General features: G+C 50.2%; 2 protein-coding genes across 2 annotated transcripts in view; one reads left to right on the plus strand and one right to left on the minus strand.

The window, feature by feature from the left end:
• The window catches only part of ZNRF3 (zinc and ring finger 3), a 51,523-nt gene extending 48,871 nt beyond the window's left edge, over nt 1-2,652 (plus strand). Inside the window, 2 exon segments of the mRNA XM_005869809.2 lie at nt 1-886; nt 2,513-2,652. Coding sequence (XP_005869871.1) covers nt 1-886; nt 2,513-2,556 — 930 coding nt within the window. The 3' untranslated portion in view covers nt 2,557-2,652.
• Nucleotides 2,653-6,701: 4,049 nt separating this feature from the next.
• Nucleotides 6,702-13,161, minus strand: LOC102250839 (chromosome unknown open reading frame, human C22orf31). The gene is made up of 3 exons (XM_005869810.2): nt 13,090-13,161; nt 8,396-8,845; nt 6,702-7,213 (listed from the first exon to the last, which is right to left on the minus strand). The coding sequence occupies exons 1-3, from the start codon at nt 13,159-13,161 to the stop codon at nt 6,776-6,778; spliced, it is 960 nt and encodes a 319-aa protein (XP_005869872.1). The 3' UTR covers nt 6,702-6,775.
• Nucleotides 13,162-15,434: the final 2,273 nt, after the last annotated feature.

Consider the following 15,434-nt stretch of genomic DNA (forward strand, 5'->3'; position numbering starts at 1 on the left):
CCCCCGCCACCCGAGGAGCTCCCAGCAGCCCACAGTCAAGGTGCTGGGCGGGGAGAGCCTTGGCCGGGCCCTGCCTCTCCCTCCGGGGACCAGCTGTCCACCTGCAGCCTGGAGATGAACTACAGCAGCAACTCCTCCCTGGAGCACAGGGGGCCCAACAGCTCTACCTCAGAAGTGGGGCTCGAGGCTTCTGGGGCCGCCCCAGACCTCAGGAGGACCTGGAAGGGGAGCCGCGAGGGGCCGTCGTGTGCCTGCTGCTGCGAGCCCCAGCCCTCCGCACTGGAGCCCAGCGGGGGAGTGGCTGGGGGCAGCACCTTATTCCTGGGCGCCCCCCTCTGTGAGGGCTGTGGCCCCACAGGTGTGGAGTCCCAGCCGGGAGGTTCCCAGGGCCTGTGTGGCCTTCACCCAGACCATTTGCCCAGGACAGATGGGGTGAAATATGAGGGCCTGCCCTGCTGCTTCTATGAAGAGAAGCAGGTGGCCCACGGCGGCGGAGGGGGCAGCGGCTGCTACACTGAGGACTGCTCGGTGAGCGTGCAGTACACGCTTGCCCAAGAGCCCCCGCCCAGCTGCCACCCGGGGGCCCGGGACTTGAGCCAGCGCATCCCCATCATTCCAGAGGATGTGGACTGTGACTTGGGCCTGCCCTCGGACTGCCAAGGGACCCGTGGCCTCAGCCCCTGGGGTGGGACGCTGGGCCCCAACACCCTGCAGCCCCACAGGAGCCTGGGAGCAGCCCAGGAAGAAGAGCGGGTTCTGTGCTACCAGCCCCGGGCACCGCTGCCACCTGTCCGCCCTCCGGAGGAGGCAGGGGCCACCCGGGCCAGCTTCCCCAGTGCTTCCCAGGACACTCAGGAGTCCAGCGCCACGGCCGCTGAGGCTGCAGGTGAGAGCAGGTGACAGCGGGCCGGAGCCGGGGTCCTCTTCTCTCTCCGCGGTCATGTTCTAAGGGCTCTCTTTGTGTCGTTGACTTGAAACACCATCTGTACCTGGCAACTTCCAGTGTTACTCCCCAACTCAGCCCTTCCCTGGGTGCCAGACCCATTGGGCCCTTTGCTTCCATAATTTCTCCCCCTGGATGCCACGCAAGCACCCCCACCTGTCAGGTCCACAGCAGCCTCTCAAATTTCTCCTGCACCCCCTCCTCCAACGTTCCCCACCCAAAACCCCAGCACCATCTAACCCTGGGCCCACCCTGCCCCTCACACTTGTGTCCTGGGCTTCTCAACCTGTGAGAATTGTCCAGAAAATTGAATTCCCAGAAAAATGAAACTTAGCAAAAGACATGTCAAATCCAAGTCCAGAATTCTTATTAGATTCAGCTGACATCATCAGATTGCTATAAAGTTCCCAAACATTCTGTCTCGGTAAGAAACAGTGCGATCCAGCACCTTTGTGTGGTCTCCTGTCATGGGTCTTGCCTTCTCTTCCACCTGGGAGCTGAAGTGGTCTTTGTTTGTTTGTTTTTTCTTCTTTGTTTTTTATAAATTTATTTTATTTTATTTTTAAATATATTTTTATTGATTTTTTTTTACAGAGAGGAAGGGAGAGGGATAGAGAGTTAGAAACATCGATCAGCTGCCTCCTGCACACCCCCTACTGGGGATGTGCCCGCAACCAAGATACTTGCCATGCCCTTGACCAGAATCGAACCTGGGACCCTTCAGTCAGCAGGCCAACGCTCTATCCACTGAGCCAAACCAGTTAGGGCTATAAATTTATTTTTATTTTTTGAGAGAGAGAGAGAGAAACATCAATCTGTTGTTCCACTTCCTTATGCATTCATTGGTTGCTTCTGTGTGTGCCCTGACCGGAGATCAAGCCTGCAACCTTGGTGTATTGGGATTGTACTCGAACCAACTGAGCAACCCAGCCAGGGGCAAAGTGTTCTTTTTTGAACATAAGTCTATGTATTTGCACTAGAAAACCTTTAATGACTTGCATGCCCTTTGGAATTTTGAAAAGGTAGCCCCCCTGTGGCCGCTATCCTGTTCCTCCAACATTCCTCCAGCTCATTCTAGCCTCCAGACCGCTCTGCTGCTGCTCCCCCAGATCTCAGTTTAAATGACTCCCTCCAGCTACCTCTGAGGTTACCTCACACCCTGTGTCCTTTCCAGGTGATCACAACCCAAAATCACTTTGTTTTGAGGCCTGTAAGCTTATGAGAGGGTGAGGGGGTGTCTTCTCCCCTCCCTGCTCTCCCCAGTGCCTGCAACAGTGTCTGGTGCACATCTTCTGAACATTGTGTTTTCATGCTACCTAAGGGCTTCCAGAAGGTTCTGTAGGTCCAGATGAGGGAGGCTGGCTCTCTAGGAGACACCTGTGCTCGGCACAGCATGAGGAGCTCTGCTTAAGCCTTTTGCCGTATGCACAGTCCGTCCAGTGCTGTGAGCTGTCACTTCTGAGAGCCGGCCCCGTGCTGGGGATGGGCAGCCAAGTCCCTTGTCCCTGTGCATTGTGCCCGAGGCCTGCAGCGCCGGCTCCTCCCTGACGGCTCTTCTCTCTCTCCCAGGACAGAGGTCTCGCCCAGCAGACAGCGGCGGCACGGGAGCCTGAGCCCGGAAGGAACTCTGTGGAAATGGGAACTGTACGGAGACTCCAAACTCTGACTTCTTCAGAAAAAAAAAATAATTTTTTTTTTTTTTTAGCTCTGACAAACACACAAAAGTGGTAATAAAGAGAGCCCTCCTTCTCAACCCAAAATGTGAGCCCCTTTAAAGTGTGTGTGCTTGGGGTTCCGAGGTGTGTGGGATTGAGTTCTCGGCTTTGTTTTTTAAGATATTTTATGTAAATGTAAAAAGTTATTTAAATATATATATTTTAAAGAACTCTAACCGCCAACTTTTGCTGAAAGAAAAAAAAAAAAAGTCACTGCTGCGTTAATTGAACCACATCATGTGTAGATACTGTTGTCTCCTTGGAGGGAGCTCAGGCCTTTGAAAAGCTCAGGGCTACACCTGCCTTAGAAAATGAACCAGAAACTTGAAGTAAAGCTCGTCGATATGGGTACAAACTCTGAGGAACGATGCAATGCTGCCTCTTTTCTCGTGGCAAATCCCAGTGTACAAATCATCAGGTCTCCGAAGCCATATTCCTCCAGCCCACCTTAGGCAGCTGCTGGAAACCGCTGGGCAGGGGGTAGGAGGTCGGCAGTACCAGGGAGTGGGGCCAGGCCGTTGCCGCAGAAGCCCCGGGTGCGACAGGGACGATTCTGCCCAGTGCCCTCAGTCTGTCCCCTGGAATCATCCCGAGGGAAAGGGCCAAGTTCACAGTCATGATCTCGGGCTCCCTGCTACCCACCGGCTGCAGAAAGGGATCGAGGGGGTGTGCGGGGACCAGCACCCAGGAGGAATGTAGTTTGCGGCTTTGGTGTCTGAAGGGGCTGGGGACCGAGAATGCGATGGAGCTGCTGTGTCCTAGGGCTGCCTTCCTGGGGGGCCGCGTGGCCAGGACCCCATCGGGGCTACACTAAGCTCTGAATGATACGGTTCCCATCCATCTCCCTACGGAAGCGCCGCTTCAGGGTTATTCAGCCCTCTGCCCGTGGCTGAAGTTGCTCACCTCGCCTGCAAATGTCTACTATCCTTTCTACCTAATGCACTATTACGTATTGGTTCTCCATGAGACAGAGAGAGAAAGAGACTATCAGATAGTTTAGACCCAAAGGGTAGGTTTTTGTATATTTTTCCAGCCTTTCGTTGTTGTTTTTTAAAAGAGGGAGGGAGAGCTTAAAAACCCAACCCATTTTTAAAAAGATGTTTCCATTATAAAGGGGAGAATCTATTTAAAGCTATTTCAGATCAGGGATTGACTGTCATCCTTTTTGTCCAATGTATTTCTTGTCCTTAAAAAAAACAAAGCAAAACTATTTTTAGGAGAAACTAATCACATTAGCCCCGCGTTCACTAACTCTTTGGTCACTTGTTTACTCACTTACTCGGCAGATAGTTGGTGCCACCTGAAAAGCTCCTTTGTGAAATAGATACCCTGGGAGCTGGCCCCTGTAGGTGGGGAACTAGAGGCCATCCTGGTTGCCAGGAGACTGTGATGACTCCTCTCCAGTTAGGCTCTGGGGTCCAGACCAGAACATTTTGAATGAGAATCTCACTGTATCAGAATCCCTTTTTCTTAAAATCCTCAGCCTGTGATGAGGAAACGTACTTAACTCCAAGCCAGGATTTGACAAGCCAGGAAATGCCAGCGTCAAATGATGGAGCCATTTGCCATTTAGGAACTCACCCATTTGCCATTTGGTGAGATTTGTCCTCCAGCCTCGAAGGTGCAGTCCCTTGCGGGGGTTGCTCCCCGCGGGCCTGTGCCCAGCACACCTGTTGGCGAGGGTGTGAGAAGCGCCAGAGCTGTTGACATGTGATCTGGGCCGCCTTTATTTCTCGGGCCAGGACCAGCAGCTGCTGAGGACAACAGCTTGCATTACGTGGTTTTGGGGCGAGGGGGGGTGGGGTGAGGGGATGGCTTTTAACATGAACTGCAAAAAGCAGCTCCTCATGGTTGAGATTTTTGTTGTTGTTGTTTGTGGTTTTGTTTTTAAATGCCTTTGAGTGCGTATTATCTTCCTTGTCTGAAATCATACCCCCAGAGTGGCTAAAGCCCCAGCTGGAAAAAAAAAACAAAACAACCACTCCTCAGAGCCTTAAGCAATGAATAGATGAGTAAAAAATGTGGCTTCCACGGGGCTTATTCAAATAAATGTGTCCAATTCTTCACTTGAAAGAACAGTAACTACAGATGGCGAAAGAAGCACATTTCATGTTGGTAGTTTGCAGGGTGGTAGAGACAGAAAAATGAAATTTTGAAACTTTTCAGTATCAGCCACTGTCTTAAATTTGTGTTGGCCTATCCAACGGGCAGGGCACCAGAATCAAGGAACCAACGAGAGTATTGCCTCACCATTGAAATCAAAACATCTTCTGTGAAGTTGTAAGACTCCGCTACTGATAAAGTACCGTTTTCAGTGATCCCTCCGTGGTGTGTGGGGCTGACGGAGCTGTGGAAACTGGGGGGCATCACATTTTCCATTGAGCACATCTGCCCCCACCCCCCACCCCTGCCAGGGTGTGACCTTTGGGTTTGGTTCCATGGCCCAACCCTTGTGTGACAGCGGATGTAAACTGAAGAGGCCTAGAACCAGTTCACATGGGGGTGGGGAGGGGGGAGGGTTGGGAGTTCTGATCAGCAAGGTACCTCTTTGCAGACACAGCCCCAGTACGCAGGTTCAACTCAGCCTCTTCCCCTCGCCTTTGAACCCAAGCCATTTGTTAAAGCCCCACCTGCTGTCCCACTGCTCAGACCCTCCCTTTTGTGCTGCTAGTTTCTACTCAAAAGTTCCTGCAGGACTAATGCTTTTAAAATGAGGTCTAAAAGATAATGACTAATCAAGAGTACTATTTTTTAAACAGAACTGCCTTTTTCTATTCTTTATATAAACTCTATTGTGTTGGGTCTAACAAGGCACTATTTTAAAATGTGTGTTGTTGTTTTTTTTAAATTTTCTCCCATAGCACTTAAAAGATATTTTGTAAAGACTTTGCTGTAAAGATTTTGTAATAAAACGGTCTAAGGGCTCCTTCTCCAACATTACCATTTTTTAAAAATGTTTTAAAAGGCTAGAAAACAACTTATGTATATTCTGTATATGTATAGCAGCACATTTCATTTATGGAAATATGTTCTCAGAATATTTATTTACTAATATATTTATCTTAAGCCATGTCTTATGTTGAGAGTGTGACATTGTTGGAATAATCATTGAAAATGACTAACATGAGGCCCTGTAAATACATGATAATTGCACACAGATTTTACATATTTGCCGACCAAAAATGATTTAAAACAAGTTGTAGTCTTCTATGGTTTTGTAACAAATTGTACAAATGACTGTAAAAAAAAAATACAATTTTATCAAGTACATGTTCTATGTTGTCATCGCTCTGTTGGGTAAAGGTCTACACATTCCACAAAGGAGAGGTTTGCATGAAGCAGTGCCTTTTTTGATGGTTTTTGTTTTTGTTTTTTTTTGTTAATCCTCACCCGAGGATATTTTTAGGGAGAGTGGAAGAGAGAGGGAAAGACAGAGAAACATGGATGTGACTCACATCGATTGGTTGCTTCCTAAAGGAGGCCCAACCAGGGCCCGGGCCAGGGAAGAGTCTGCAACCAAGGTACGTGCCCTTGACCAGAATCGAACCCAGGACCCTTTGGCCCACAGGCCAATGCTCTATCCACTGGGCCAAACCGGCTAGGGCTGAAGCAGTGCCTTTAACTTCAGCTTGCTCGTGGGAGCACCCATATCATTTCCTCTTTGGTTAACATAGCGTTCAGGTTATTGGGGATTTCGGTGGCATCATGGGGTTATGTCCTTGAGGTGATGGTAGTTTTTCTGCTCTTCCCTGTGGAGGGTGAGAGGGAGGGACATGATGGTCAATCCTAGCAGTCCTCTTTTTAAAAGTTGGGAACATAGGCTGGATATACCAGTAGACCATCGGCTTTCTCTGCCAGGATCTTTCCTACCTGGAAGACAGAGACCCTCAAACCCCAAGGGAAAGGGGCTTGGAGGGAAAAAAGCCCCAAGCACCTAGCCCTCAAAATTACCTGCTCATGAGAGTGGAGGGGAAATGAATCTTGTACCCATTTGTCACGTTTCCGGGGAGGGTGGTTACTAACTTGGGGCGCACTCGGAGATGACCGGAAAGGTGCAAAGTGGTGTTTATTGTTTAGACATCTAGCAGAGAATAGCCTCATCTGTGCGATCCTGTTTCTATTTCTCCCTCTTTAACCTGGGCCACTTCTTGGGCACAGGCTCCTTGTCGACCTCCAGCCACATCCTGACGGGCAACGAGTCCCTCTGAGCACCTTCAGGGGTGGCAGCCTGGCTGCACAGAGCCTCCCAGAGCTTCTGTTTGATGGCCTTGCCCAGCTCCAAGCTGTACCTCTTGGGGGTCCCCGAAGGGTTCCACAGCATCGGCTCGACCACAGCATGGTACAGAGCCCGGTAACCCTCTGTGGGCAGGCCGTGGATGGTTAGCATGTCTGACAACTGTTGTCTCTTCCTGGCTTCAGGAAGCAACGCCTGGCCCTTCCAGGCTGCTGTCCCCGCGTCCCTGCGTAGCGCTTGGGTGGCGGCCACATGTTCGGCATATCTGCTCTCAAGATCTTGGCTGACTGTTACTTTTTCCTCCTTTGAACTTTCTTTACTCTGGCCAGGAAGAAAGCAGAGAAGTCAAAGCTAAAACTTGAGAAGGGAGCTCAGAATAATTATCTGGGATTTGTGTCCCAGAGTCTTGGTTACAGCCACAACCAACATTCGTCTAGTAGTGTGTGCGAGCTTACTGAATTCCTCCGTGTATACCACTGCGTGCGTCCCCCCCGGAACCCTGTAAGGTCGGCAAGAGACAGCTTTAAAGGCAAGGGAGCGGGAATTGGTTTGCCCAAGGCCACACAGCTAGAAAGTTAATAACCACAGTTGTTGTCTACTGAATGCCACAACAGGATCCTAGGCATTTAGCCTGTGCCAGGCTCTGTTCAAAAGCCCTTTGCACGTATTTACTCATTTAATCCTCACGAAACCCTATGAGGAAAGAGCTATTACCCCTCATTTTGTAGACGACAAAAACCAAGGCAGAAAGAGGCCAAGCCCACTGTTGTCCTGAATTATAGTCAAAGCTGGGATTTGAACCCGACAGCCTAGCTCCAGGGCGCGTGCTGAGCTGCGCTGGCCACCAGGAGAGATGGAGGTGGATTCAGGTCAGGCCTCTAGATGCCGAGTCCTCCATGGATGTTCATAGCCGGGCCTTGGTCACCTCTGCATGACCAGCGTGTGTTCTCTACACGTATCCCGGCCTTTCCCGTTCTTTTTGTCCCTTCATGTCCAGCACCTTTCATCTGTGTTTATAAGAGCTACTTCGCGCTCCTATAGATAGTCAATCCTAGCAGGCAGGGTGTAAATATCATGCCCCCAGAGCTGGTGCTCTCTCCATTATACCTCACTGCTGCTGCCCACCCACCCTCTACCCTCACCCCCTCAATCCTGTCTTCAACTTTAGGATCTCCTTTGCTTCATAAAAACCTTTTTTTAAAAAAATACTTTTTTAATTGATTTCAGAGAGGAAGGGAGGGAGAGAGAGAGAGAGAAACATCAATGATGAGAGAGAATCATCGATCGGCTGCCTCCTGCACGCCCCTGACTGGAGATGGAGCTCGAAACCCGGCATGTGTCTGACACAAATCGAACTGTGACCTCCTGGTTCATAGGTCGACGATCAACCCCTGAGCCACACCGGCCCGGCTCATATAAACCTCTTAAGTGTTCAGTGTCTTCTAGCTGACATCTCCCTGTCCCCACCCCATCACATTTTGTCCACCGCCAGCCATCATCTACCTCGTTGTTGCTTCCTGCAGGCCTCCTGCGCCTCGGCGAGCCCGGCTGCTGTCCGAGGGGCTGCTTGCTCTGGGAGCTGATGGAGTTCCTCATCCTGCCCCGCCGAGTGGATTTCGTTGCTGAATCGTCCTTGGGCTCTACTAGCTTCGACGGTTTTGCTTCCCCAAACTTGCATGGTACCGGGCAGCACTGATCCTTCAGTCGTCGCCTGAGCACCAGCTTAACCAGGGAGAGCGAACTGGTAATGAACGGATTCTTGACAACTTCCCAGGAAGAGGTGGTACCTGGTGCTGGGGCACTGATGGTCCGCTTTGCACATGTCCTGGGCGTCCAGATGTTGGTGAGAGCTGGGGAGTCCACATAGCAGTCCTGAAGCCTGCTGTTCAGTAAGATAGACTGCCGGAGTCCGTAGGTGGGGATGCTGGGGTCTCGCCTCACGTAGATTGGATGCTAGAATTATAAGGAGGGGGAGAGGGAACAAAAAAGACCAGTCCTCAAGCAGAGACCAGAAGGTCTACTTTGGAGGCAAAGTATTCACATCTGTTTCTTCCACACCTGTCTTAGAAATCGTTCTACACATCCTCTCTCCTTCTCCCCAAAGCCTTTTGTCCCAGGGTCACGGGGACAGTCCGCCTCTCAAAGAACATCGCATGCTTGGGCCGGAAGTGGAAGGGCAGGGAGCTTTACAAGGAACCAAAGACAGTTCCCATCTCCTGGAAAGCTAAGGGGAGCCGTGGTAGGAAAAGGATGGGCGATAGGATCACTTCCGATTCCTGTAGGACCTGTAGTGACTCCTCAGCCAGGTCAAGTCCTGCCAAACCCTGAACACTTTCTAACCAGGAGGCCAGGAGCCAAGAAAAGCTGCGAACCAGGGACACACACTCTGGGGTCCATAAAGGCAAAGGCACAATGTAAATGATGCCTCTATTTCCTGGGACCAGCCCAGAACAAGAGAATAATCTGGATAGATCAGAATCCCTCATGGAGAGAAACCTGGCTTTCTAAGAAAGGTCATCTATAAGAACATTAAATCACCTTACCATATTTCGGTTGCCTTAAATTTTATTTTAGCAAGGGGAAAGAAATATGTATTTTCTTTTCCTTTTCTCTCTCTCTCTCTCTCTTTGTTTTTGTTTTGTTGGGATCTATCGAATCACCTATCTTTCTCTGCCTCAGTCACGTATGGGCAAATTGCAGTTTGCTTAGGGTTTGGCTTACATGCAGGCAGGTTTGAGCCATTATCTCTAGTATTTGTGATGTCACTTTGTTTTGTGATGTGGGTGTGGGTGGGTGTTACATCATCAAATTTTATAGTGAAATTAAGTTGGAAGGAGTTCTATTTTATTGTCTCCCCAGCCCCAGGAACTTCTGAAGTCCTCATTTCCCCCCCAAATGGCTCGGGTGAATTCGGAAGGTCCTCGCATTCTGAAGGAGTGGACGCTTTGCACGCCACGCAGTCAGAAATGCAGAGCGGATTGTAGGTCCAGGGAGGGAGGTGCATTCTTCCACGTGCAGAAGTGCCCTCCTTCTGCACATAAAGAAGGTACTGTTGAATCCTCCGCGTGGCTGCCAAGGTTAGGGACCAGAAACGAAAGAACACGTTCCTGCAGCCCTGGGCACCTCTCTCTCTCGGTGTCTCTCCCCGGGAGACTACACGGGTTTCTGGAATGTGGTTTTATTTTACATCCCATGGCAAATGCCGTAATTAGAGCTGTTAGCAGTGTCAAGGGCTTGAAACGAGAACAAAGACGCCTCTTCCTGGGAACTCTTGGGCAATGCCTCGCTCCTTATCAGGTGCTCGTCCTGATGGTGGTTTTGATTTTTTTTTTTTCATACACAAAATGCCCAAGGAGGCTCCCTCCCCCGGGGGCAGGAGAGCGGAATGATGGAAAAACAGAGTGTGAGTCTGGCAGGCGTTCCTGGAATCGCATGTGTTGCCCGTTTGATTTTTTTTCTTTCTTTTTTTTTTTTCGAGTGTTGTCCCTGGAGTGAATCAAAGTCTGCAGGCAGACCGCACCGCAGGCCGTGGTAGAACCACCTCCAGGTGGACCCACAGACGCGGGAGGACAATGGGGCCCATTCAGCCGCGAGCCCTGGCCTCACCTCCGGAGAGGTGGGTCAGTTTTAGAGCAGGGCGTTGGAAAGGGTTTGTCTTCGGGAAGGGTTTGCGTATGTCTGGAGACGGGGCAGGCAAGCATCCGAATCCCAGAGAGGCGGCACCAGGCTCTTGGGCTACTGTCTGCCTTTGCTCTGCAAGGTGGAGGGGACAGAAGGGGAAAGTCGGGCCAGAAAGGCATCCTGGGGGTAGCTCTTCTGTTTCTCTTCTTCCCATTCATCTGTTGTACTTACTTTCCTAGGTCTTGCCCTCAGTGACCAAGTGGCATTGCTCTGGCTCCGAGGGGCGCTCTATATCTCCTGCTTCTGGCCACATGGACGGCGGCTGAGACTCTTCAAATTCCAGAAAATTCTGCCTTCTCTCCCTTCAATAGACTGTACCCCAACAAGAAACCCTGACGTTCCTTGGAACTAACCCAGCGTCATTTGGCCTGTGCTGTTTCTCCTACGTCAGTAAAATCTGTATTTATTGAAGGCCTACTGTAGGCCAAGCACTGTTTTAGACACTTTACAAGCGTCATCCCCTGAAATGACACCAACGGTCTTATGAATTTGGACACTGTTGCCATCCCTACTTGACAGTTGAAGAAACGTAGGCACACACTGCTCAGGAACCATGCCCCACAGCTGGTAACCAACAACAACAGCTGGACGCAACCAAGCTGTACACCACTCCACCCTTGCTCTTCCCCAGCTATTACTGGTCGGCCCGTCCACGTACCACACCTGCGCCCAGTTCTAGTCCTACCTGGCCTTGTCAGGAGACTTCCTCTGGGCTCAGGAGTTGGTCTGTCGGAGTTGACATCCCAGATCCATCTCTCTTTGGGCAAGTGAATTCACATCTCTGAACCTTATTTGCCTCATCTGTGAAATGGGGTAGCAAATCGTGCCTCCTCCAGGACCACTGGGAGGATGAAATGGGACTATGCATGTGAAGCCCTTGGTATGGCTCTTGGTGCATAACAAGCGCTCAACAAGTCATGTTCTTATTAACAGTATTAATACTGTGGCCCATTCCCCCGTCTGACTCTTTCTTGAGCCCCTGCTGCCCAGGGTCTGAGTGACATAACCCAGTATTTGATATGGACTTCATCTCAGGTCCTTCCTGTGCATCCATCTGGTCTATGAGGACAAGCAATGGGCCTCTTGAAGTGGAAGGATTCTGATCTGGCTTGCGTCTCCCCACATTTCTCTTCCTATGATCCATCTTCACTAAGCATTGGTCAGACTCATCGACCTCACAGAAGTGGGATAGTTGCAGGAGGTACATGTCTCCCTGGTGGTGGGAGTGATTCATGCTTCATTCGACGGAAAGGGAAGTGGGTACCCGAGGATACGCGAAGGAAAGTGACTAGTCTGTGATAGCGATTGTTCCATCCAAGGTTGTTCAGAATTACAAAGTCAAGATGGAAAGACTCTTTGGTTCGGGGTCCTGACACCATGGCCAGAGTTTCCACTGTTGGTGCCAACCCTTGATTCTCGAACCTGGGGTTGAGGCACTAGGGCTTCCATATTGCTCAGCGGCCTGTTCCTCAGTTTGACTCACCACTGAACCTTTTTTATTCTGCTGAGCTCAGTCTAAATAACTTTTATTTTCCACCCATCATTTGGAGCTGTGCTTCCTGACATCTCTAAACCACCGCTTCTATTTGGAAACACATCTGCCCTTCTTTGATGCGTAGCCAAGCTCTCCTCACTGTATTTTTAGCTCCTATAATGTTTCGTCTTTCTTTTTTTCCTTTCCGACAACCTTTCTCCTCTTTAATTTCTCTTAGCTCCTCTTCTTTTGCTGGAGGATCCATGAATAAAGAAGAAATGGAGCCAGTTTAGATGAATTCTTGTCTTTCCCCTTCTTGCCCAACTCCCAAATTCTAGTGGAATTGAGTTGTTTTTAATCTTCTCAGAAGATGTTTTGATTTTAACACCCAAGCAGTAAACTTCCACACCCATATGGGAACATATCTGAGGTTTGTGATGTAGAAGGTTTGGGGAAAAAGAGAAAAACTTTGGATGAGAGAATTTGCAAAGATTCCTGAACCATGATGCAAACTCCGAGGACCAGTGATTTAGACCACATGTGCTGAGTACGCACCCATCATGGGCCAAGCATACGAAATCAGGGCACCCTGCCCGCCCTGCTACCCCTTCTCACCTGGCTCACGGTCACCTGGATGTCCCACAGACACCTCTAACTCATTATGTTCAAACCAAATTCTCTCTCCCTTCACATCCATCAGAACAGCAAACTACTACTTCTCTTGAATTTTCCATCACTAGTTGCCTGGCCCAGAGACCTGGGAGACAGGATCAGTAACAGTTCTGTACTGAGCTGAGCCTGGGCCTAAAGGAAAATCAGAAATCTATATCCTGCTTTTACTTAAAAATTTAATATTTTGTTCATCTTGAATTTTGGGTCATTCATTTAGATTTTTAAATATATTAAATTAAAACTGTTTATTAAGTAGATTCAATATATTTTAAAACCCGTTATAGGATATTTATTTCTTTATCTTGATTATTGAATTTTTGGGGCTTTCTGAAATTTTGTGCCTCAGCTGAACGCCTCACTCACCTCTCACCCTCATCTTGGCCATGGACCACTCAGTAAACACATGTCGCCAGGACCCTATAAGGACAAGCCAATTCACCATGGCGACTAGGAGCATAGTCCTGTAGTCCTTACTGCCTGGGTTCGAAGCCCAGCTCCACTGCTGTATGACCTGTGGATGAACCATTTAACGTCCCTGTCTGAAGGGAATGGTAAGGGTGCCTCCTCCATAGGGGCTATTGGGAGGATTGTGTGAAATGCAATGCCAAACACTGCACCCTACCTAGTCGAGTCCTCAGTAAATGTTTGCTATGGTTGTTATTATTATAATCAGGCTCCCCATCCAGTGCTCGCTTTGCAACATGACTGCCCTGTGAGCAGAAGTCACCCCAAGTGGAGTTTCAAAGATACTAGGATCATCCAAATGCGACCAGCTGAGATATCTGTTTCTTTTGTTTGTTGGTTTTTAACCCTCACTCAACGATATGTTTATTGTTTTTTGAGAGAGAAAGAGAGAGAGATTGATGTGAGAGAGAAACATCAATTGGTTGCCTCTCATGCATGCCCAGACTGGGGATCGAACCCACAACCTAGGTATGTGCCCTGACCGGGAATCGAACCCGCAACCTTTTGATGTATGGGATGATGCTCCAACCAACCGAGCCACCCGACCAGAGCTCTCCCAGCTTCTTGGCAAATCCAGCCGCCCACAGAGGAATCCAAGGGTCCAACTGCAGAACACAGGAGGCAAACAGACCACCAACACCACCTTCCTGAAGGCCCAGGGGCTACAGCCCGTGTCCTCACTCTCTCCATGAAATAAAGCTGCTCACCGACCAAGGCATGTGAAGCACTGAAATGAATCTCTGAGACTGCTCCTTGGCTCCTTGCCGGACCGCATAGCTGAGCAAAAGACCTTGAGCCATTAAGTGCCCTGACCTAGACTGGCTCGGCTGTATTTTTGTATTTTTAGCGCTGTTTCCATCACCTGTGCTGGGCTTTACGCTGGAAAAGAGAGGAGGGAGGCCTGGAGAAGGCATGAGGGATGTTTCTCATAGCAGCCAGTGGGGGCAGGGGCTTGCACACTATTTCTGAATTCTGTTGCACAAGCCAGATCCACGGGCATGCAACCTGGGTAGGGACATAGGTCCCCGAACTTAGAAGGGCCCCACACTTGGTATAATGCCCTGTGGTTGCCATCTTAAAATTCCTGGTCACTCTGAACAAGGGGACCCCCCCACACACATTTTCATTTCTCACTGGGCCCTGCAAATCACACAGCCCTTTCAGTCTGTACACAAAACCAAGACAGCCAGACACAAGAGGTGGCTGGTACCCACACAGCAGGGTACCTTCCCAGAGGGGGCCAGACCAGGCCAAAGCTACTGTCATGAGGCATGAATCCCCAGACTTGGGCCAAATAAACCTTACTTTGCACCTCCTGTCTGCCCCTTCCTACGTGCTCCTCAAAGACTGGGATGGGATGCGAAAGACTTGTAAACTGTAGAGCCGTGTCCTGCTTCGCTAAAACCCCAGCTCTCTTCTTAAACTAGTCCACCCATCGTTCGTTCTCTGCCAACATCGCTTTCTTGGCTCTGTAGTACTTTCTGTTCTCTGAGATCCACCTTATTTTCATGCTGGGTGACGGGCCCCCTCCCTTCCCTTAGAATTGTAAATTTGTGCTGTGTCTGCTGTTGGCCTGTCCCTCACTGGATATTTTTAAAGCCATTAAATGTATTGAGGTACCAGTGGTTCGTAGCATCAGCTTCAGGTGTACAATGTTACATTTCCTTACCTGTGGGCTCTATTCCGCACTCACCACCCCAAGTTTACTTTCCTTCCGTTTCTCTTCGCCTCTTGGCTGAGTATTTGTGGGATGGAGGGAGGTTCACCTGTATTGAGTGCTTTACTCTCTGCTGACGGGTTCACCTGCATCTTCTCATTTAATTCTCCTTCCACGTGTCCGGCCTGCGCCTGCAAGGGCATGATAGAGGTAGAGCTCCCAGGTCCTGCCAGAGGAGGAGGCGTTGGAAGTGGCAAGGGCCCACATGGGGAAGAGAGGGTGAGCGCCAGGTGGGATGGGGAGGGTGTGTCCTCCGGGGACCAGGTGTCGCTGGGTGGGGGGTGTCCCCCTGCTCCATCAGGGAGCCCGGAGGATTCCTGAACTCGGGAATGCCACCGTGAAGACAATGACGGAACAAGATTCTTCTTGCCGCAGCTCTGGGTCATGTGGGTGGAAAGGGACTGAGCTTGAGAGGCCTCGTGGGAGGTAGCTGCGCCTTTGAGGCCCAGCCCTGGGAACAGCTTGGGGAGAGGGCGGGGGGTGGGGTGGAAAGGGGACCCTGGGAGGGGGTGAGGGGGCCGGTGCACCGAAAG

This window comes from Myotis brandtii, unplaced genomic scaffold (assembly GCF_000412655.1).
Source record: "Myotis brandtii unplaced genomic scaffold, ASM41265v1 scaffold303, whole genome shotgun sequence".
NCBI classification, from domain to species: domain Eukaryota; kingdom Metazoa; phylum Chordata; class Mammalia; order Chiroptera; family Vespertilionidae; genus Myotis; species Myotis brandtii.

Coding starts and splice junctions, on each gene's coding strand:
- LOC102250839 (XM_005869810.2), bottom strand. CDS start 13,161: ATGGTGAATTGGCTTGTCCTTATAGGGTCCTGGCGACATGTGTTTACT. Junction 8,846..13,089: donor GGTCCATGGCCAAGATGAGG/GTGAGAGGTGAG, acceptor TTATAATTCTAG/CATCCAATCTACGTGAGGCG. Junction 7,214..8,395: donor CTGCAGGAAGCAACAACGAG/GTAGATGATGGC, acceptor CTTCCTGGCCAG/AGTAAAGAAAGTTCAAAGGA.